At 42.3% G+C, this 23,360-nt stretch overlaps 1 protein-coding gene across 1 annotated transcript in view; it reads left to right on the top strand.

Annotated features, from left to right (window-relative positions):
- LOC310642735 (voltage-dependent calcium channel subunit alpha-2/delta-1-like) overlaps window positions 1–23,116 on the top strand; it is a gene marked incomplete at its 3' end in the record, with an annotated part of 54,480 nt that extends 31,364 nt beyond the window's left edge. Inside the window, exons 2-4 of the mRNA XM_083366624.1 lie at window positions 15,098–15,179; window positions 22,214–22,330; window positions 23,009–23,116. Of these exons, the coding sequence (XP_083222750.1) occupies window positions 15,098–15,179; window positions 22,214–22,330; window positions 23,009–23,116 (307 nt within the window). The remainder of the gene's footprint in view (window positions 1–15,097; window positions 15,180–22,213; window positions 22,331–23,008) is intronic.
- Between the last annotated feature and the right edge of the window lie 244 nt (window positions 23,117–23,360).

Genomic DNA, 23,360 nt, shown 5'->3' with positions numbered 1-23,360 from the left:
ATTATATGCATGTTTTTGCATAATATTTTGCCACTGCCTTCACTGTATCTGAGCACTGTCCCCTTAATAAGAATTGCACAGGGAAATTATGCACCGTTCTGACAATTTAGAGCAGGGGTGTCAAACTCAATTTCATTGAGGGCCACATCAGCATTGCGGTTGCCCTCAGGGGGCCATGTGGGTGTGGCCTGGGTGGGCGTGGCCTACTGGGAGGGCATGGCCAGCTCTACATCGTTGGCATCAAGAGTGCCTATGGGGGCCTGGGCAGGAGTGGGACAGATCTGAGGGTCTCTGGCAGAAGGAGGGTCTCTGGGCCAGGGCCAAGGCAGTGGGGGCCATTCCCTCACTGTTTCCAGGATGGCTTCGCGGGCCACATGAAACCACTTTGCGGGCCGGATCCGGCCCCCTGGCCTTGTGTTTGACATGTCTGATTTAGAGGGACACTGTATTAACAAAACACTGAAAGATTTTTTTTTAAAAAAAGAGCAAGGAAGAACAAACGTGACTATGAACATAGATTTTGCTGATTTTCAGAACTTTGGCGGTCTGGACACAAGAAAATTTCAGCATCCATATTTATTTTTATTTATTTATTTTATTAGACTTATATACCGCCCTTCTCCCGTAGGACTCAGGGCGGTTCACGACAATATTCAGTATACTCTTTAATTGCCCTGTACACCGCCCCGAGTCCTTGGAGAGAGGCGGTATATAAATCTAATAAAATAAATAAATAAATAATATATGAATCCAAGTACAGGGAGTCCTCGACTTAACGACCACAACTGAGTCCAAAATTTCTGTTGCTAAGTGAAACATTTGTGAAGTGAATTTTGACGACCTTCCTTGCCAGAGTTGTTAAGTGAACCGCTGCAGTTGTTAAGTTAGAAACCCGGTTGTTAAGTGGAATCTGGCTCCCCCCACCCTTGACTTTGCTTGCCAGAAGGTCGCAAAAGGGGATCATGTGACCCCGAGACGTTGCAACCGTCATAAATACGAGTCAGTTGGCAATTGGCCGAATTTTGATCATGTGACCACGGGGGATGCTGCAATGGTCACTAAGTGTGAAAAATGGTCGTAAGTCTCTTTTTTTAGTGCCGCTATAACGGTTACTAAATGAACTGTTGTAAGTTGAGGACTGCATTTATGGTGTCCTCCTAATGTTTCTTATTGAGGATTATTGCTTTACAAAGCAGAATGACCGATAAAAGCCATTAGATTTTAAGTCCAGCATCGTAATGCATGTTATAAAATACTAATGCCCTGAATATCAAATACAAGTGCCTATATTGTCCTTTTCTCTCCCCCCCCCACCCCAAAACTCATGCAACCTAAGGCATTCCTCTTTTTGCTCTTATGCTTGTTTGTGGCAAGCTTTTGGACTCTCCAGCAAAATCTGGAACAATTAAAAACATGCCTTGTTTTACATCAGCGATATTCAAACATGCCGGGAATAATAAAGGCTGAAAAGTAAAGAGAAAGAGTTTTGAAGAATACCTTAGCCGTGCTTTATTTGACCCCATTTTTTAATGGGTCCTGGACTGAAAATGAAGTTGCTTTTGTTTACTTCTTGTGAGAGAAAATGGCAGATAGCCAAGAGAGGAGTCTTGAAATGGCTGGGGGGATGGGGGTGGGGGTGGGGTAATTGGATCCCAAGAATTTGAGCCATACATCAAGTTCCAGTTAAGAAGATTTATTGCTGAAGCTTAGGCACAACAATCTGGTCAAATAATGGTCAGCACTAAATTGGTGCTAGACAATGGAATTCAAGAAGGTTTGAACTTAGACCATTTGTGGGAACCTAACGATTCCAGGCTGCTTCCTCTCTTGACTCCGCCCCCAGGCTCTTCCTGCCCTTCTCCTACAGGGGAATTCTTGTGAATGGGGACCGTCCCTGGATGACTTCTAGAAACCAGTTTTAACATTCTGTACTAATAATGCCACCAAAAATTCCTGGCTCCTTCTCTCTTTGGGATAGCTTCCAAATCTACTGATCAACAATGATTAGGAAAAAATCAACAGATCAACTTTGACTCCCTGAGTCCTTCAGGAGAAGGGCGGTATATAAATAAAATTAAATAAAAAAAATAAAATAAAAAAAACCTACTCGGTTCTTCTTCATTGTTTCATTTGGATGGTTTCCCAATGCTGGGGTGGTCTCCAAACTTTCTTTACATCCGGATTTCAATCCTCTCGATTCTTTCAATTAATGTATTTTCATCTCCCTGTCTTTCTCTCTGTTCTCTTGCATCACAGCCCTGCCTGTTGGAGTATAGTCAAGTTTGTGATCAGCAGCCGGTCAAATATGGTGGCCTTCAGTGGCCTGCCAACTGCGGCTTCAAGCCACCTGAAGGACAGCAGGCTGGTGGAAGTTTTAATCTAGCAATGCATTAACAGAGCTAAAGCAGTAGGAACAGAGGTCCTTGAATATAGGAATTAGGGCTTAGGACTTCAAGTGACATCATGCACCACGTTTGCAAGAAGACACCGCACCGTGCATAATGGCACATGCCCACTAACCCAGATCTTCTCTTTCGTGAAAGGAAGTCTAGGAAAGCAATCAAAGTATTACAGTCAGGATGATAGGCACCTCTCTTTTGTATGCGCCTGTGTTTGCTGTTCCCATTCTCTGGGACCGTTTGGAGAAGCTGCATCAAATCTCAAGTGATGGCAAGCTCGAAGTCAAAAGATGTTTGCGTAACCATGACGACACGGGCGCAAGTTGCACAGCCGCGTGGCCCCGTTTTTTGATTGCAGATGTTTTATTTATGAACCCCAGAGATGATTTCCCTGTGATCAAAGCCTGGGCTGTGTAGCACATAGCTGGAAGGACTATATATTTGTTTTTTTTATTGGCATCCAGAGCCGTTCTGTAAAGAATTTTGGTGTTACCTTGACAACAGAATGCTGCACAAGAAACCAAAAATCCACCCTCAAAATACCGGGTTAACTTTTTGCCTGTCAGCTTTAGAAGCTAAGCCATTCCTCCCTAGGATGAATGGAATTAAGAGAAGCCCATTTCAAATTCTTCAGCTGTGTGCCAGCTGTGATAAAAGGCTCTTGCGCCAATCCTCCACCTATGGGGTGCTGACTCACACGAAGGTGAAGCCTGCCCTGCAGATGGAAAATGTAGAGCGACAATGTTCTTCTGAACGGTGCTTTGAATTGAATTGAATCCTACTGAATTCCCAATAGAAGATAATATTGGTGGCTCAATTGGTGATTCAAGTGTGGAGTTCTTGATGCTCTCTGAGCTTGGTGTTCTTCTAACGTCATCAGTGGAGAAACATCTGCAAGAGAACAACAGGAAAGAATCCTTTGCAGCATGGAAGGGCGTCATGGCCAAGAACCCCCATGGAGATCCCCAAACGTTCAAGATGGTGGCCACCATTTAATTGAAAAGGTATTTAGGTGACCAATTTAGGTATTTAGGTGACCAATTACTGCCTCTGCATAGCTTTTAGGATACACTGAAGAGGTTATTTGCAGTTGTACAATGGGGAAAAAAAATCCTGCTTGATTATTGGAGGAAGGAAGTTTCTTTAAATAAAGATGCTTATTTACACTTCTGGCCATCCATGGTGTAAACCGAGTTAGGTAAAGGTAAAGGTTCCCCCGCACATGTGTGCTAGTCGTTTCCAACTCTAGGGGCCGGTGCTCATCTCCGTTTCAAAGCCGAAGAGCCAGCGCTTGTCCAAGGACGTCTCCGTGGTCATGTGGCCGGCATGACTAGACGCCAAAGGCGCACGGAACGCTGTTACCTTCCCACTGGAGTGGTCCCTATTTTTCTACTTGCATTTTTATGTGCTTTCGAACTGCTAGGTTGGCAGAAGCTGGGACAAGTAACAGGCGCTCACTCTGTTACGCAGCACTCGGGATTCGACCCGCCAAACTGCCGACCTTCTGATCGACAAGCTCAGCGTCCTAACCCACTGAGCCACCGCGTCCCTTCAAACCGAGTTAAGAAAACTCTTTTTAAACTGAGAGAGAGAAAAAAAAAAGAGATCGTGTGATTTTTCTGATTCCAGCTAAGGCCCTACGGTTCAAATCTTCTTTGCAAAACAGGTTGGGCTGAATTGAATCCAAAGTGGGATTTGTAGATTGGATCTTTTCAACCTCCCCATTTCTTTGATCCGGAAATCCAGAAATCGATATTGCTTTCCTTGTTTATTTTCATGGCAAATTGTCACTGGCAAATCCAAAGAAGCGAGAACAAAGCCGGGAAATCTCTTTAATGCTAGGGTAGGATAAATGCAGAATCTTGAAAAGTGTAAGAATAAACAGCCAGGCTCAACTATAAGTGATTGTGTTCTTTCCAGAGATGTCATATCCAGTGCGTGGTATCACGAATGTGTTTTCTGCATTCCTATAATGTCATCACCCAACATTGTAACTAACCTGCATAGGAGACGCAAGAAGGATGTCTGGTGACCATGATACTCTGATCTCCCATTGCCGGAGGCTGATCTTGCCTCTTAATCTAAGTTCTAACAAGAGAGAAGACTTTAAGGAAATGGAAATAGGGCAATTGGGATGTAAGGTACTTGATGCTCTCTGAGCTTGGTAGGTTTCTTGCGTTACCAAACTAGGTAACATCATTCAGGGCTCCTTAACTGGGCAATGAAATGTCTGCAAGAAAACCACCAAGCTCAGAGAACATCAAGGGCCCCTGGTTTAACCCTGAGCTAAAATTTTTTGTTGTTAGTTGCAAAGTTGTGTCTGACCCATCGTGATCCCAAGGATGACATTCCTCCAGGCCTTCCTGTCCTCTACCATCTTCTGGAGTCCATTTAAGCTCACACCTCCTGCTTCAGTGACTCCATCCAGCCACCTTGTGCTCTGTCGTCCCCTACTTCTCTTGCCCTCAACCTTTCCCAGCATGAGGCTCTTCTCCAGTGAGTCCTTCCTTCTCATTAGGTGGCCAAAGTATTTGAGTTTTAGCTTCAGGATCTGGCCTTCTAAAGAGCAGTCAGGGTTGATCTCCTCTAGGACTGACCGGTTTGATCGCCTTGCAGTCCAAGGGACTCGCAGGAGTCTTCTCCAGCACCATAGTTCAAAGGCCTCAATTCTTTGGCGCTCAGCCTTTCTTATGGTCCAAATTTCACAGCCATACAAATACTCTCTTCTATTGGAATCAGGATGTGCATCAAAAGCCAGAAGAGAAGATTTGGCAAAACAAAAGAACAACCAAGTGAAAATGAATGAAGACTGGTTGGATAAATAAGAAATTTCAAAAGCACGTGAGATACGAAGGACTTCTCTCTCACTGGCTCCACCAAAACATTGAAAAGTTCTAATTTATTGATTGGTTTCAGATCCTGCCTGTATTTTATCTTGCTTCTGGAGGCTTTGCACTGATTTCTGCCTCAGCTTAATGCAGGCTGTGTCCAAAGTACAGAATTTCAGTCTTGCAATGGATTTGGTTAGATTTAAAGCACGATATAAATCATTTTTTAATATTGAGGCAGAAATTTGCACAGGGAAAAGGAAATACAGAATATTAGACAATCGCTAGGATGTGTGCAGCAAGCTGAGTCTATAAAAACTCTTTTTTTTGTAGTCAGGAATAACAGATGAGGATAAATGAATTAATTCTTTTCTGGAAGCGATTCTGTAATGCTAACCCTGATAAGTTCTTGACTTGATGAGCTTAAGGATGTTCTTCATTCTTGCATACACTACAATGTCTGTTCTCCAACACTTGGCAAGAAAAATTGTGCAATCAAAACTTTTTTCAGGCAAAGTCAGAATTGCCGTGAGAAATGTACTTTTTTTTTATATAAATCCTCATTTGTATAAATTCTCTTTAAAACTCTTTTTTAAACCTCCTTTTATTGCCTCCTATGTCAGGATCTCTCTGCTGAATTTTAACACACACACACACACACACACACACACACACACACACACACACACACCTTCATTCAGCATTCATTCATTCATTCATTCATTCATTCATTCATTCATTTCTTTCTCCCCCCACCCCCCCGTGGCTAAAATGAAATGCTTATTAGTTTTGAAGAAAATTCACTTAGATATAAATTAGCCAGGCTATGAATTTAAAGCTGATAATAACCTTCTGGGCATAACGTTCCTATGTAAAAGGGTAGTGTTATTTCATTAAATCCTATTAAACGAGATTTATTCTGCCATTTCTTTTCGGTTTCAGGATTTTGAGAAATTAGCAGGGTTTGGCTAATTTTCCAGACATTCAAATGTTGAGGGTAACTCCAACAGTGGTGCTGATTAGAGTGGATAGTGATATATTGCTTTGTGGTATAATCCATCTCTTCAGTCTAGCTTATAGCCCTGGGAGAATTCCAGGAAAATCCTAACTAACTCCAGTTCCACTTAGCTGTTTTGGACCATGATGCACTTCGTACCACATTTATCAACATCCATTGGTTGATTCATTTGATGATCTATTTGTTTGTTCCTCGGCTATCCTAGATATTCTCAGAGGCCTTCTCCAGATTTAGAATTCAAAAGTGTCCACGCTCTTTCTATCCTGCTTCTAAGACTCCTTAAGTGCTCAATGCGCCAAAGTGTGAAACAGTGTCGGTACCTTGATATTTCAAAACTGGGCTTGTGGTTGTAAGTCAAGGACTTCCTGAAAAGATAAATAAATAGAATAGAGCTGGAAGGGACCTTGGAGGTCTTCTAGTTCAGCCCCCTGCTCAAGCAGGAGGACCTATACCAACTCAGACAAGTGACTGTCTAGTCTCTTCTTAAGAATGTCCAGTGATGTCGACGATTTCTGGAGGCAAGCTGTTCCACTGGTTGATTGTCCTCACTGTCAGGAAGTTTCTCCTTAATTCCAGGTTGCTACTCTCTTTGATCAGTTTCCAACCGATGTTTCTCATCCTTCTCTCTGGTGCTCTGTTGAACAACCTGGCCCCCTCTGCCTTGTGGCAGCCCCTCAGATACTGGAATACTGCTATCATGTCTCCCCTATTTCTTCTTTTCTTTAGACTAGCCAAAGCCAAGTCCCTTTGTATGTTTTAGTCTCCAGTCCTTTGATCATCTTAGTTGCTCCTCTCTGAATTTTTTTTCCAAACTCTCAACATCTTTTTTGTGATATGGTGACGAAAATTGGCTGCAGTAATCCAGGTGTGGTCTTACTAGGGCTTTGTAAAGCGGTACTAATACTTTGCGTGATCTTGATTCTATGCCTCTGTTTATGCAACGCAGGAGTGTATTAGCTTTTTTGGCTGCTGCTGTATGCTGCTGGCTCATAGTCAAGTGATCGTCCACCAGGATTCCAAGGTCCCTCTCACAGTTACTGTTTTTAAGCCATGTCTCACCCAATCTGTACTTGTACCTTTGATTTTTCCTGCCTAAATGTAACACTTTGCTGGATGTGGTGGATCAGTGGGTTAGGATGCTGAGCTTGTCGATCAGAAGGTCGGCAGTTTGGCAGGTCGAGTCCTGAGTGCCGCGTAGCAGAGTGAGCGCCTGTTACTCGTCCCAGCTTCTGCCAACCTAGCAGTTTGAAAGCACGTAAAAATGCAAGTAGAAAAATAGGGAGCACTACGGTGGGAAGGTAACAGCGTTCCGTGCGCCTTTGGCATCTAGTCATGCCGGCCACATGACCACGGAGACGTCCTCGGACAAACGCTGGCTCTTCGGCTTTGAAACGGAGATGAGCACCAGCCCCTAGAGTCAGAAACGACTAGCACGCATGTGCGGGGGAACCTTTACCTTTACCTTAAAGAATAAGATAGGATAAGGACTTTGCAGGTAGTCCTCAACTTACGATCAGAATCAGGACCAAAATTGTACCTGCTAAGCAAGGCATTTGCTGAGTGAGTAGCACCCCAATTTTATGACCTTTTCTGTCACTTTGTTAAGCAAATCACGGCAGTTATGAAGTCAATCATGCATTCAATAAGCAGGTTCAGCTTCCCTACTTTGACTTTGCTTGTGAGAAGTTGGCTGGGAAAGCTGCAAATGGCGGTCACGTGACCTCAGGATGCCGCAACCTTCATAAAAACACGCTGGCTGCCAAACACCTGAATTTTCATCACGTGACTGTTGGGGATGCTGCAGTGGTCATAAGGATGAGGACCAAGTCCTAAGTCGCTTTTTCTCAGTGCTGGTTGTAACTTTGAACGGTCACTAACAAATGGTTATAAGTCAAGGACTACCTGTACTCTACTGCAGAGGTTTCCAACCTTGGCAACTTTTAAGACCGTGGAACAATTAGAGCATCATCAGAGTTGGAAGGGACCTTGGAGGTCTTCTAGTCCAACCCCTTGCTCTAGCAGGAGACCCTATACCATTTCCAGACAAGTCTCTTCTTAACAGCCTCCAGCGTTGCAGCGCTCACAACTTCTGAAGGCAAGTTGTACCACTGATTAATTGTTCTCACGGTTAGGAAGTTTCTCCTTAATTCCAGGTTGCTTCTCTCCTTGGTTAGTTTCCATCCATCGTTTCTTGTCCTGCCTTCTGGTGCTTTGGAGAATAGGTTGACCCCCTCTCCTTTGTGGCAGCCCTTCAAATATTGGAACACTGCTATCATGCTGGCTGGGGCATTCTGTGAGTTGAAGTCCACAAGTCTTAAAGTTGTCAAGGTTGAAGACCCCTGTTCTATTGGAAATGCTTGCTTGTATAATTCAAAGCCTACTTTTTATGCCCAAAGGCGGATAAGAGACCGTCATGCTCAGTTCAGTCAACAGAAACCCATCCTGTTAGCCCAGATCATGTTTTCGCATTGCCACATGCTAGCTTATTCTGCAAAGACCCGACTGAAATCTGAAATTGGATTCCATGTGGCCGTGTGGCTAAAAATACAAGAAGAATTTGTGGTGCTTTGGGTGCCAAGAACTGTTTTAAATAGAAACAACAGTAATACTTGCTCAAACGCCGCCGTCAGAATTATTGTAAATGAATTATTTCTAGAGGCTTAAATATGAGGAGCAATAAGTGGATTTCAGAGCATAGCAATAAGAACTAGATTAGTGGTTGATTAATTTTCCTCATATTAGCAGCACGTAGATAACTGGTTTTAAGAGCTTTTAATGAAACACCTCCAGGAACCAGTCACAAGCAGCAAAATTTGCCTCAATTAAGTCCTGGATTTTTTTTTTAATATGAGGTAATTTTCTTTTAACTGCTTTATCACGGTCCTCTTCTCAAATTGCTTAAATAGCACTTTTTTTTCCCTGACGATGCCTATCGCCTCCTATATTGATGACAGTACATGATGCAAATTATTTTGTACTTGGCATATGCACGTATTAATTTAATGAGGAAAAATAGAATGGAAGGATTAATATAATGGACATGGACTTTGACTAGGGGACTTAAAGCCCACTTAAAACAAAAGGGCTGAAAATGGAAATAACCTGTTATAAATGGAAATTGTTTTTAATACATTGGCTGACCTCAGAATACAAGAATTACAGAGTTGGAAGGAACCATGGAGGTCTTCTAGTCCAACCTGCTGCTCAAGCAGGAAACCCTATACCATTTCAGACAGATGGTTGTCCAGTCTCTTCTTAAAAGCCTCCAGTGATGGATCAACCACAACTTCTGGAGGCGGGTTGTTCCACTGGTTGATTGTTCTCACTGTCAGGAAGTTTCTAGGTTGTTTCTCTTCTTGATTAGTTTCCATCCACTACTTCTTTTCTTGCCTACTACAGTGGGGGAAGAACAGACAAACCATCACCTGCTTTACTGATAAGTCTCTAAAGGCTGGACCAATTTCTGCTGAGGATGTGCTTCCCTTACTCATTTTAAGTTCCTCTCCCATTCCTCTCTCCTTATCTAAAATGACATTTTGTGTGAGCTTGGAAGCTCCCTTTTCACCAAACCGTGGACAGTTTTGAAAAAGAACCATAGCTATTTCTGGAATTTCCTTCTCAATGTTCTTTAGAAGATAAAATGTGGTGGGCATCCATTTAGGTTAACCGTGGCAGTGCCCAATCAACAGCATACTGTCAAAGAGGATTATAAGATTCTTGCTGGAGACAAGTGCCAGAGAAATTTCACATGTAGCATAGCTAAAGGTGCTTGGGTATCTTACAACTGGATTCTCTTGGGTTTTTTCCCCCCTCTTTGAAAATGTTTCACGTCTCAGCCAAGAAGCTGCTTCAATTCTGAGAACTTCTTGAGCGAGAAGTGAAATGTTTTCAAAAGAGGAGGGGAGAAGAACGTCCGATTGCCTTTTGGAAAAAATACCTTTGGGACAACCATGACCTGGATGATTGAGAAACTCTATAATCACATGTAGGACACATTTTCTGGATTATGGTCTACAGCTCAGCCTCCTAACAAGCTGATAATCTGCAGGAGGCCACCTCTGAGGACTAAAGTGGGCAACGGGAAAAGATCAGATTGGTCCCTCACAGCAACAATGCATAAGGAGCCATGCTCTTCTGGTTGAAGGATTAACCCCTGTCAACCTATGACGAAGCATGCGTGGGAAAAAACAACTTTTAAATCTGAACCCTAGCTCTGTGGATGTTGTTCGCCATCAGCAACTTTTGTAGCAGCTGCAATTGTGATTTATTTAGTGTACGATAAGAACATGACAAAAGAGAAGCAAACCCACACATACAACCCACATAATTAGAAGACTTCCACAGGGGTACAGCAGTAGCCTCATCACTGGATGTCCAATTCAGCTATTCAGACGACGGCATCTGGTGTGGCTTTGTGCAGAGATCTTCTAGGGGACCAGAGAATGCACATCATGGACAATCATGGACAATATGTTTAATAGTTTCCATATCAGCACCACAATCACAACAAGGGGAATCTTTCCACCCTCACTGATACGGGACAGAGGCACATCTTCCAATATCACACTGAATTCTATACAATTCTGACAAGGCAAAGCGAGGCAGGTTAAAACCAGGTGGTTAGAGGGATCACTAATGGTCCACAAGGACGTCCTGGGCATTCTTGGGATTAAACAAAGTAGATGTTAAATGAATACAGGTAGTCCTCAACTTACAACTGTTCATTTAGTGACCAAAGTTACAACGACATTGAAAAAAGTGAATTATGACCGAGTGTCTATGGAGATTCTCAGTCCTCTAGGTCATGATTGTCCCAAAGGTGCTTTTTTTCAAGAAGCACCTGGACTTTCTTTGTTTTTCCTTGAAGACGTTTCTCTCCTCACCCAAGAAGCTTCTTCAGCTCTGACTGACGCCACCATCCAGCCAGAACCAAAAAAGCTTCTTGGACGAGAAGCGAAACGTCTTCAAAGAAAAACAAGAAATGATTTACGATTGTTTTTCAGCCTTAGTGCAGATTAAGGAAAGCAGGTGGACATTTTCCAGAATACAGGACAAAGGAAGCTTAAGTTAAAAATAAAAAAAAGGGGGACAAATATAGTCCTTGACAATGTTTCATTTAGTGACCGTTCAGTGACGGCACTGAAAACATCGAGTTATGACCGTTTTTCACACCTATGACTGTTGCAGCATCCTTGTAGGCATGGGATCAAAATTTGGTTGCTTAGCAACTGACTCCTATTTATGAAGGCTGCCATGTCCCCGGGTTACGTGATGGTCTTTTGTCACCTTCTGACCAGCAAAGTCCATGGGGAAGCCAGGTTCACTTAGTAACGGGATTCCTAACTTCACGACTGCAGTGATCCACTTAACAGCTGTCCCAAGAAAGGTCGTCAAATGGGGCAAAACTCACCTGACAAATGTCTCATTTGGCAACAGACGTTTGGGGCCCAATGGTGGTCGTAAGCCGAGAACAAACTAGCTTCTTTTCCGTAGCGGCCGACGGGATTTGAAACTTGTGACGGTCTGTGCATTGTCCTGGTGAATAGGAAAGGCCTTGCAGCAATAAAGCGACTTGATCAAAAGATCTGTTCCTGTCACCCTTCTACTTGCACGATTTGCTCGAGTGAAGCCTAGAACACCCCCAAAAAGGATTGATAGGCCCTGATTCCCCCTCCCCCCCAGTTTTTACGAAGAAGGCTTTGCCAGCGGTTGCTTGCACCCTACGGAGAAAAATGTACCGTCATTTCCACCTTGGTTTTAGCATCTTGATGCCTCCCAAAATTTCACTTTTGAAGTTTAACCATGAATGTCCATGGCCCCATATTAAGGGGCTTTGGGGGGGGGCTGATGGAGTCTGATAGGGACAGGCATCCACCCTTGTTGTAAAGTGATCCTTTCCCCCTCCATCTGCTTGTTTTTTACGTGCTGATTCGATCTTTTTTTTTCCTCCTACAACGCTTGTGTTACATAATACACAAGGGAAACCCTTGCTTCTAATCATTGCAGATATAATCCTGATGCCTGTAATATCTCTCTCCCTCTCTTTTTCTCTGAGAATCTATTTTTTTCCCCTCTTCAAGCTGTGCCCGTCCTTGGCTCGTGAATTATGCACACTTTTCATGGCAAAGCCAGAGGCCGAAGCAGTGAGCGTGCAAAAATCAATGCCGTCGGGATCTTATTCTGTTGTCTTCCTGTGGAAGACCTTACAACATGTTCTGGACGGACCGCTTCGTGTTTGCATCTAAGGCAGCTGTTTGGAGCTGGCCCCTCTCCTGCTGCTCCCAATTTCAAGTTGCTTCAATTATTCTCTAGCACAGGTAGTCCTCGAGTTAAGACCACAGCCGAGCCCAGAATTTATGTTGCAAAGTGAGACATTGGTGAAGCGAGCGTTGTTCCACTTTTACGACTTTTCTTGCCCCGGGCGCTAAGCGAATCGCTGCAGTTGTTAAGTTAGCGACACGGTTCTTAAGTGAATCCGGCTTATTCTGCTGGTCAGAAGGACGTGAAAGTGGGTCACCGTCATAAATGGGAACCAGTTGTTAAGCGTCTGAATGTAAATCACGTGACCCTGGGGATGCTGCAAGGGTCGCAAGTGCGAAAAACAGTCATAAGTCACTTTTAACCCTGCCGTTGTAATGTTGAATGGTCATTAAACGAACTGTTGTAAATTGAGGACTACCTGTAATCTTTGGCTCCCAGCTCTGTTCTAGAATGGGTGAAAAGAAAGTCAACATTTATGCTGTGGTTAACACAAAAATTGCTTGCTCTTCCCTTACCAGTGACTCAGGCCTCATTTATCTTCATTTCTGAAAATAACATCATTTTATTTTCTCTGCTGAATTAGGATGAGGTGGGGGCTTGGGCTTTCTCGATTAGTTTATTTATTAGACGGAATACATTAATCACTTTCTGGCCACGATTTACAGAGGCACTATTTTCTGATTTAAACCGATGTCAATATCTGGGCAATCTTGAAGTGAGGAATTGGTAAATGCAGAAATCACTTTATTGTTTGCAGTTTAAAAACTGGAATTCCTTTTTTTTTTTGGCCGATTACTGTAAAAGTAAATTGGTTTGATTTCGGTCTTTCTGCTTTTGACCTCCCCCTTGTGGGTACCGCTGAGCTTAGCTCGTTTTCACATGCACAGAAAAGAAACTGCTTGAATAATTTTTATTCATTGGATCGCTCAGATCAGATGAGGCTCTCAGAAGAGGTTCCAAGAGGCTATTAAGTAAAAAAGTAAAGAGAGTAAAAAAAAAAAAAGTAAAGAATTCAAAAGTTGCAGAAGGTCTTCTGCGTCTCTGATCTTAAAAGGTGAGAAAGGAGAGAGAGAGGAAGAAAGCAAAATAAAAGCAAGGGAGATGCTGAATACTTTCCATATGTCAAATAAAACACCTTCGGTCACCCACGCCCTTGTCACTTCTTGCCTGGATTACTGCAATGCTCTCTACATGGAGCTGCCCTTGAAGTGCACCCGGAGGCTTCAGCTGGTGTAAAATGCGGCCGCGCAGGTGCTTCTGGGAGGATCTCGATACTCCCATGTTACACCACTCCTGCACGAACTGCACTGGCTTCCAGTTGCCCTCCGGGTGTGATTCAAGGTGCTGGTAATTACCTTTAAAGCCCTACATGGCTTAGGCCCGGGGTACTTGCGAGACCACCTGCTGCCAATGTCAACCTCCCATCGCCCGGTTCGCTCCCACAGAGTCGGCCTCCTCAGGGTGCCCTCTGCCAGGCAATGCCGGATGGCAACCCCCAGGGGGAGAGCCTTCTCTGTGGGCACGCCGACCCTCTGGAATGAACTGCCCCCGGAGCTGTGGACAGCCCCTGACCTTCGGTCCTTCCGCCGTGACCTGAAGACTTGGTTGTTCCAACAAGCGGGCCTGGACTGACCATGGTTTTTAATTTGGTTTTTATTGTGTTAAATTGTCCCGTATATCTTATATTCATTGTTTAATTCTTTTTTAATTTTTGTATTTTATGTCTCTTTATTTTTATTGTTGTGAGCCGTCCTGCGTCCTTGGGAGAAGGGCGGCATATAAATTTAATAAATCCTAATCCTTCTACTTGGGCATGAATTTGAAATAGGAAAACAAGGTAACTTAATTATGGCCTTAGGCCAGTATATATATATATATATATATATATATATATATATATATATATATATATATATATATATATATAAAACCCTCTTGTAATGTATTAATTTAAGTGATAAGGGAAAGGAAGGAAAGAAGGAAAGGAAAGAAGGAAGGAAGGAAGGAAGGAATGGAAGGAGATGGAGGGAGGGAGGAAAGGAAGGAGAAAAGAGAAGGAAGGAAAATGGGAAAGGAAAAAAAGCAGGAAAGAAGGCTGTGAAGGAAGGAAGGAGAAGTGGGAAGAAAAGGAATGAGGGGAAAAGAAAGGAAAAAGAAGGAAGAAAAATGAGAAAGGGAAAAAAGAAAGGAAAGGAAAGGAAAGCTGTGAGAAGGAAGGAAGGAAGGACATTTTTTAATAAATTTGTTTTGAGGATTCACTGCCCTTTTCTTCCAGCAGACAGACAATATTTTGCTGCCCTTGGTCTACTAGGAAAAGAGATTTGCCTGAATCTAAAAAATGCAGGTTTTGCTCACATCCAAACAGGCCAAGTTTTTACAGGAGATACCGAGCAAGCAGAAGAAGAAATGGGATAGAAAAATGGGACCAGAGCATCTTCCCGGCACTCTCAAAGGAACCTCTGAGTCAGCCTCCCCACCCCCACCGCATGGAAAATAATCTTCTCAGGCCTCCTGCATCCCTCTGATCTTCCTAGCTGTGCGCCACTGATCTGATGAGACCTCTTTCTTCTCTTTCTCTTCCATTTCCGTAGGATAAAACGGTGGGTGGACATGATGCAGGAAGACCTCGTGCGGCTTGTCAGAACAGCCAGCGGGGTGGATGAACTTGTTCAAGTAAGTGGGCTTTTCTTTAGCAACGAGGGGTACTCATTGGCATAATAGATAAAAAGGTAAAAGGTAAAGGTTCCCCCGCACATGCGTGCTAGTCGTTTCCGACTCTAGGGGCCGGTGCTCATCTCCGTTTCAAAGCCGAAGAGCCAGCGCTTGTCCGAGGACGTCTCCGTGGTCATGTGGCCGGCATGACTAGATGCCAAAGGCGCATGGAATGCTGTTACCTTCCCACCGTAGTGGTCCCTATTTTTCTACTTGCATTTTTACGTGCTTTCGAACTGCTAGGTTGGCAGAAACTGCCAAACTGCCGACCTTCTGATCGACAAGCTCAGCGTCCTAACCCACTGAGCCACCGCGTCCCTAATAGATGGGTTTTACTAAAGTCCTTCTCTTAAATGAAACAGAGGATTTTTTTACAGGTAGTTCTCAACTTAGAATTCACTTAGCAACTGTTCAAAATTGTGGCCGTAAGTCAAGGACTGCCTGTGCATTCCTCCTTTGATCATGTGAAGCTTCTTTGGTTCAGACTGAATGGTGGAGGATGGAAGGATTTATATCCCTTCCAGTCATCTGGTCATTAGTACTCTTTCTGTGAGTTGTTGAGGCCACTTGGAGGCTTATCTGTGCCCGCAGCGTCGCCTGACTAGGACGAAAATGGGCATGTAACCCTCTTAGAGTTGCTTAAAGGACTGTGTTGTGGAACACAGGTATGGCCTCAACAACCCTCAGAAGGAGTGCTAATAACCAGATGACTGCAAGGAATATAAATCCTTCCGTCCTCCACCATTCGGCCAGAACTGAAGAAGCTTGTTGGATGGGAAATGAAACGTCTTCAAGGAAAAACAAAGAAAGTTCAGTAGCTTCTTTAAAAAGCACCTTTGGGACAACCATGACCTGATGACTGGGAACCTCCATAGATACCTTCTTTAAATATAAAAACTTGTATTTTGCCATTTTTTGTAGCTTCAACTAAGTTTCTTTATCTTTCTCCTGCCAAAGTGGGTCTAACGTCTATGTGCATTTGACATGTTTCTCTGTATGTACATATTACTCATTGCTCCGAGTGGCTCATTAACTGACCATTAAGTGTGCCTTGTCAACTGCAGTGTTTTTCTGATCTAATTAGCAAACGTGCGCTGTCTACAATGCGCAAATAATTAAACCTTCATGCTCAATAAAGGCCCTTGGTTAGACAAGCGTTATTCAAAGGGGGTTTCATTTTAACATCTCTGTATAAATTTATGGTGGAGCGTTTATGCGTAGGACTTCGCTATCAATTAATTTTCTGCAGGGTACTTTGTCACATTTTATTAAGTCTTTTAGGGTAACTGAGTCACTAAAAATAGGAGCAGGGAATCCTATTTGTCAAGGAATTGCACAGCCGGAGTCCCAATTAAGTCAAGCGCTGCTAATATACCACGTGGTAAATCATCAGGTAAATCATAGAACAGCATACAGAGCACAGAGAAGAAAAAGGTGGGAAAAAAGGGAAACTCCTCCTTTACACCCAGCAACCAATCATAGCGTAGATTGCCTCATGCATGAGCAGATAAGATAGTCATGAGTTAAATCAAAAAGTATACAGAGCACAGAGAAGAGAAAAGGCGGGGAAAAAGGGAAACTCCCCCTTTATACCCAGCAACCAATCATAACATAGATTGCCTCATGCATGAGCAGATAAGATAGTCATGAGTTAAATCAAAAAGTATACAGAGCACAGAGAAGAGAAAAGGCGGGAAAAAAGGGAAACTCCCCCTTTACACCCAGCAACCAATCATAACATAGATTGCCTCATGCATGAGCAGATAAGATAGTCATGAGTTAAATCAAAAAGTATACAGAACACAGAGAAGAGAAAAGGTGGGAAAAAAAAGGGAAACTCCCCCTTTATACCCAGCAACCAATCATAACATAGATTGCCTCATGCATGAGCAGATAAGATAGTCATGAGTTAAATCAAAAAGTATACAGAGCACAGAGAAGAGAAAAGGTGGGAAAAAAGGGAAACTCCCCCTTTATACCCAGCAACCAATCATAACATAGATTGCCTCATGCATGAGCAGATAAGATAGTCATGAGTTAAATCAAAAAGTATACAGAGCACAGAGAAGAGAAAAGGCGGGAAAAAAGGGAAACTCCCCCTTTACACCCACAGCAACCAATCACAGCATAGATTGCTTCATGCATGAGCAGACAAGATAGTCAGGAACACAGGAACATCGTGAGGTAAATAAAAAAAAATGTACAGAGCACACAGAAGAAAAAAAAAGGCAGGAAAAAAAGGGCAACTCCCCCTTTACACCCAGCAACCAATCATAATGTAGATTGCCTCAAGCAGGAGCCCACCTTCTCCACTCAATCAACTACAGCTGTGTGTTGTGGCTCATTATACACTTTACTCTTTCAGCCATTAAATTAAATATCTTAACACTATTGCTATTTTTTTTTATGAAATTCCATTACAAAATAGATGCCATTCAGATGGTTCCTTCTGTGATTCTTTGCCTGTGTCATAATAAATCAGTGCACGGTTTCAAATGTTTTCAGAGACTCATTTCATGAACCTTACCAAGCGGTGACTTTCTTTATGTACAGGATGTTGTACGTACAATGCTTGATACCACACGATCCTTCATTAATTCAGCCAGCCGAGAAAGCACATGAATAATAATTCAGACAGAAGATTTATTCTTAGCAATTCCAGGAGCCTGGCTTCTTTTCCTGCAACCAGTGTGCAATTTTTAAGTCAAGGTGCAAATCCATGTGAACAAAAAGCCAACAGGCCTGGATTTCTGTGAATGCTTAGTTAAAACTTAAACCGCATAAGCTCGTTTTTGACTCTGCCTCTAGCACTGAATCAACCGATTTGTTACATGGCACAAATCAAATGTATTGCTACCACTTTGAGATTGAGATGGGTGGCAAATACCTTTAATAAATAAATAAAAACAAATAAAATATAGACAACATTGTGCAGGTAGTCCTCCACTTATGACCACAATTGAGCCCCAGATTTCTGTTGCTAAGTGAGACAATTGTTGAAAGAGTTTTGCCCCATTTTATAATTTTTTTTGCCTTCCTTGTTAAGTAACTCATTGCAATTGTTCAATGAGTAACAAGGTTGTTAAGTGAATCTGGCTTCTGCACTGACTTGGAATGTCAGAAGGTCACAAAAGGGGATCACGTGACCCTGGGACACTGACCGTCAGAACCATGAGTCAGTTGCCTGGTGTCTGAATTTTGATTACATGGAAATACTGCAACAGTTGTAAGTGTAAAAATGGTCATAAATCACTTTTTTCAGTGCTGTTGTAACTTCAAACGGTCACTAAATGAGCTAAATATAAGTTGAGAATTATATATCACATATAAGATGTTTTATATATATATATATATTATAGGCAACATAAACAAATCATATATATAGACCATAGACAAAATATGTGACATATCTTTTTGATACAGTATTATATGAGTATTACAGTAAGTATGCCCAGTACTAAGGCACATTATTTTTTTTTTAAAAAAATCACGAAATGATAGGCTTTATTTGATTTTAAGATTTATTTATTGTTCTTTCCATAAATGAAAGACCAGGTATTTTGAACAACCCTAACATTACCAACATTCCTAATATTCTCTGTAATTATATGTATACGATACAAAAACTCTCATTGTGGCGATCTGTTTGTCTGTTTGTCCCCTTGAGTTAGCTCAAATGATGCCTTATACTGCAACAGTTTTTGAATTGCGGTATTCAGTTTTTGAATTGCGGAATTGCATAAAAGCTACAGGACCCACCGCTCTGTTGGAACTGAAATTTCCACAATTTTCAGACCACTTTTATTTACAAAGTTGTGGCCATCGACAGTGAGAACAATTAACCAGTGGAACGGCTTGCCCCCAGAAGTTGTGGGTGCTCCATCAATGAAGGCTTTTAACAAGAGATTGGATAGCCACTTGGGTCAAATGGTATAGGATTTCCTACTTGAGCAGGAGGTTGGTCTAGAAGACCTCCAAGGTCCCTTCCAACTTATTACTGTTATTCTGTTATAGCATTTTATAAATAAATTTACTACTCATGCTGATTCCACCTTTATGGCTTAGGCCCGGGATATTTGCAGGACCATCTGCTACCGGGAACGAATTCCCATTGCCCAGTACGCTCACACAGAGAAGGCCTCCTCAAGGTACCGTCGGCTAGACAATGTCAGCTGGCGAACCCCAGGGGAAGAGCCTTCTCTGTGGAGCGCCAGTCCTATGGAATCAGCTCCCCCCTGAGCTTCAGATGGCCCAAGATCTCCGGTCCTTTCGCCACGGCCTCAAAACACTCCTTTTTTCACCTGGCTGACCTGGACTGACAGGCATTTTATGTTTACAATTTTTAATTTATTTTTAATTTTTAATTTTAATTTATTGCACAGATGACTTTAATTTTAATCTTATCTTAATTTCTGTTATATGTTATTGTTGTTAGCCACCCTGAGTCCTTCGGGAGATAGGGCGGGATATAAGTCCCATTAATAAATAAATAAATAAATAAATAAATTATCAAAGAACTGATGAACAGAACCATTTATATCCCCAAAATACAAAGCCATAATAAAAGAATTAAGATGCGCTGGCGTTGGGATATATTAATAGTTGCCAAATTAAGTCATTTTTTTTCTTTGTGAAATGTGTAATGCCAGAAGCATTGGAAGTTGTCCAATAAATTAGTGTTGGACCTTTCTCTGGGCTGCCTTGGCTGGCTTCTCTTAAGACAATGTGACACCCACTTAGCAGAAGCATAATGTCTGTAGAAAATCATGCCATCTGTTGACTTCATCAATACATTTTTCTTGCTTGTTCACTTCGCCTTAAGATATTGTTATAGATCTGGGTGACATCGGTAATAAAACTCCGATTCATTATAATTGATTTGGCTGTTTCCTTTTTCTTTAGACCTTGCCCATAGATTTCTCAAGGAGGCAATGCATTTTAATCTTAATTAATTCATTGCTTCGATGTGTCCCACCCATGTTGTTCCTTCATGTTGTCTTAATGGCGTTGCTCAACAAAGGATCACAAAGGATCTCTATCAAAGAGATTCCTGTTCATGGTACGACAATAATGGTAAAGGTTTCCCTGTCCAGTTGTGTCTGAGTCTAGGGCACAGTGATCACCTCCAGGGAGCCAGTGTTGTCTGAAGACATTATCTCGGTTCATGTGGCCAGCATGACTATATGCCAAAGGTGCATGGAATGCTGTTACCTTCCCACCGTATTGGTACCTATTTATCTACTCGCATTTGCATGCTTTCGAACTGCTTAGGTGGGCAGGAGCTCACCCATCACGCTGTGCTCGGGTCTCGAATTTTCCAGCTGACAAGCTCAGCATCTTTAACCACTGAGCCATCGCACCCCCTGATATAACAATAAAGGTAAAGGTAAAGGTTCCCCCGCACATGCGTGCTAGTCATTTCCGACTCTAGGGGCCGGTGCTCATCTCCGTTTCAAAGCCGAAGAGCCAGCGCTTGTCCGACGACGTCTCCGTGGTCATGTGGCCAGCATGACTGGACGCCAAAGGTGCACGGAACGCTGTTACCTTCCCAACGTAGTGGTGCCTATTTTTCTACTTGCATATTTTACGTGCTTTCGAACTGCTAGGTTGGCAGAAGCTGGGATGAGTAACAGGCGCTCACTCTGTTACGTGGCACTCGGGATTCGACCCGCCAAACTGCCGACCTTCTGATCGACAAGCTCAGCGTCCTAAACCACTGAGCCACCGCGTCCCTTGATATAACAATACTATGGCTTAAATCCTTCATGTCATCTCATACAACCTCAACATCGTTTCCATAGAGTCTGTTTGTAGACTAAGCCCCAAGCAAGAATTCTGCTTTAGAAAATGATGCACAAAGGGTACGATCCAGAGCTAAATCTAAGCCTATTTTTCTCCCAAACCTTTTCTAAAGGACCATTATTTTGGTTGCCATGAAGATGCAGGAATCCATCTCTGTACTTGGGTACATTCTGTGTTCTTTAAAATAGAAAGGGTTTGACCATGGCTAATTACAACATCAGATTTCTCAGCGGTAGGAATGCCACTTGGGAGTGCTGAAAGCTGTAATTTGGCAAGAGTTAGAGCCCCCTCTTTTTTGAGATTTAAAATTCTGATTTTCAAGGCTTTAAATTTGCAGAAGGAGCCTATAGGGAAATAAGAACTAACTCTAGTCTGTGACCATAATAATAATAAAAAATGGATGTATTGTTTGTAGTAAGACCTTCCCCAGACTTTTGAGTGTTGAGTGCCCTCAACACACAAGCAAAGATGACATAATAGATCCTGTTATGTCAGATGATAAGGTATGCTTACTCTTGCTTCATTCTATGAATACAGGTCTTCCTCAACTTACAGCTATTTGTTTAGAGGCAATTCGAAGTTACAACAGCACCGAAGACAATCACTTACGACTTTTTCACACTAATGACCATTGCAGCACACCCATGATCACATAACCCCAGACTGAGGGGTTTTAGTTATTTATTAATGGGGTTTTAGTTAAATTCAGGGACTTAATTTAATTTTAGTTTTAATCAATTTTAACTTTGTATGTATGTATTTTTAATTTTTCCCTGTAAACTGCCCTGAGTCCTACGGGAATAGGGCAGTATACAAGTTTAAATAATAAATAAATCAATAAAATAAATAATCAAAATTCAGAAGCTTGGCAACTGACGGTTGCAGTGTCCCGGACTCACGTGATCCCCTTTGGCGACCTTCTAACAAGCAGTCAATGGGGAAGGCAGATTCACTTAACAACCGTGTTATTAACTTAATAACTGCAGAGATTCACTTAACTGCTGTGTCAAGAAAGGTTGTATAATGGGGCAAAACTCACTTAACAGCTTAGCAGTTGCCAAGGCTGAGAAACTCTGCATTAATCTATCTTCTCTACAGAACATTATTATTATTATTATTATTATTATTATTATTATTATTATTATTATTATTATTATTATTATTCAGGTCTCCTGTTTTGTTTCCTTCTTCAGATCTATCAGCGTAACAAAAACTTATACACAGTGGAAGCCAACAATGCCCGGCAGTTAGTGGAAAGTGCTGCTCAAGACATTGAGAAACTCCTGAGTAACAGATCAACAGCTTTGGTGGTAAGTAAAGGCAAATGTTTTCTTGTCTTGATTCTGAAATGGATGCCGAATTGCACTTTGTTCTTCAACTTTCATCTTCACAGTCAGTTTAAATATTTTATATATTTAAATTTATTAAAGCTGTGCCAATTCTTCAAACGTGCGGAGGTAAAACACATGAAGAGTAGGTACAAAGCATTTATGAAAGTTCAAAGCAGCCGCATCTTTTGGTTTGTGCAGCTGCTCCAGAAGTCTAGCCAAACTGGGGGCGTGCACAGCCACATTGCAGAGAGTCCTCAATTTATAACTGTTCACTTAGTGACCATTCAAAGTTAACAACGGCACTGAAAAAAGTGGCTGATTTTTCACACTTGTGACCATTGCAGCATCCTCATGGTCACACGATCAAAATTCAGATGCTTAGCAACTGACTCATATTTGTGACAGTTACAGTGTTCCGGGGGGTCATGTGATCCCCTTTTGTGACCTTCTGACAAGCAAAGTCAATGGGGAAGGCAGATTCACTTAACAACTGGATTGCTAACTTAACAACTGTAGTGATTCCCTTAACAACTGTGGCAAGAAAGGTCGTAAAATGGGGAAAAATAAATTTCTCACTTAACAACATGAATTTTTTGTCTCAATTGTGGTTGTGAGTCGAGGGCTACCTGAACTCTTCCCTTCCTATGTCACCCCCAGAAAAGGGGTTTTGGTTACAGAGACAGCCAAGAGCATCTTCTGAAACAGCTGGACAAGGCTAGTGAAAGATACGGCTGCTTTAATGATCCCCCAAAAGGTGCTTTGTAAGGGCTCATTGAAAATCTGTCGGATGAAAAATATAGAACAGTGGAGCAGTGGCTATGTGATGGACAGCTGGCAACATGGTCTGTTTTCACACACATCATAAAATTGTGTGAGTACATGTTTTGTGAGCTAGGGGAAGCATGGATTATGGATACAAATCTCTCCCCACAACATTGGGTGGGCGATAAGTGGACAGAAATAAGTTGGAAACTTATTAGCCGATAGAATAATTTACAGTTGCTCAGCT

This window comes from Vipera ursinii, assembly GCF_947247035.1.
Source record: "Vipera ursinii genome assembly, chromosome: 6".
Lineage (NCBI taxonomy): Eukaryota > Metazoa > Chordata > Lepidosauria > Squamata > Viperidae > Vipera > Vipera ursinii.
Note: the sequence above shows the minus strand (reverse complement) of the source record. Positions and strands in the feature narration are given on the sequence as shown.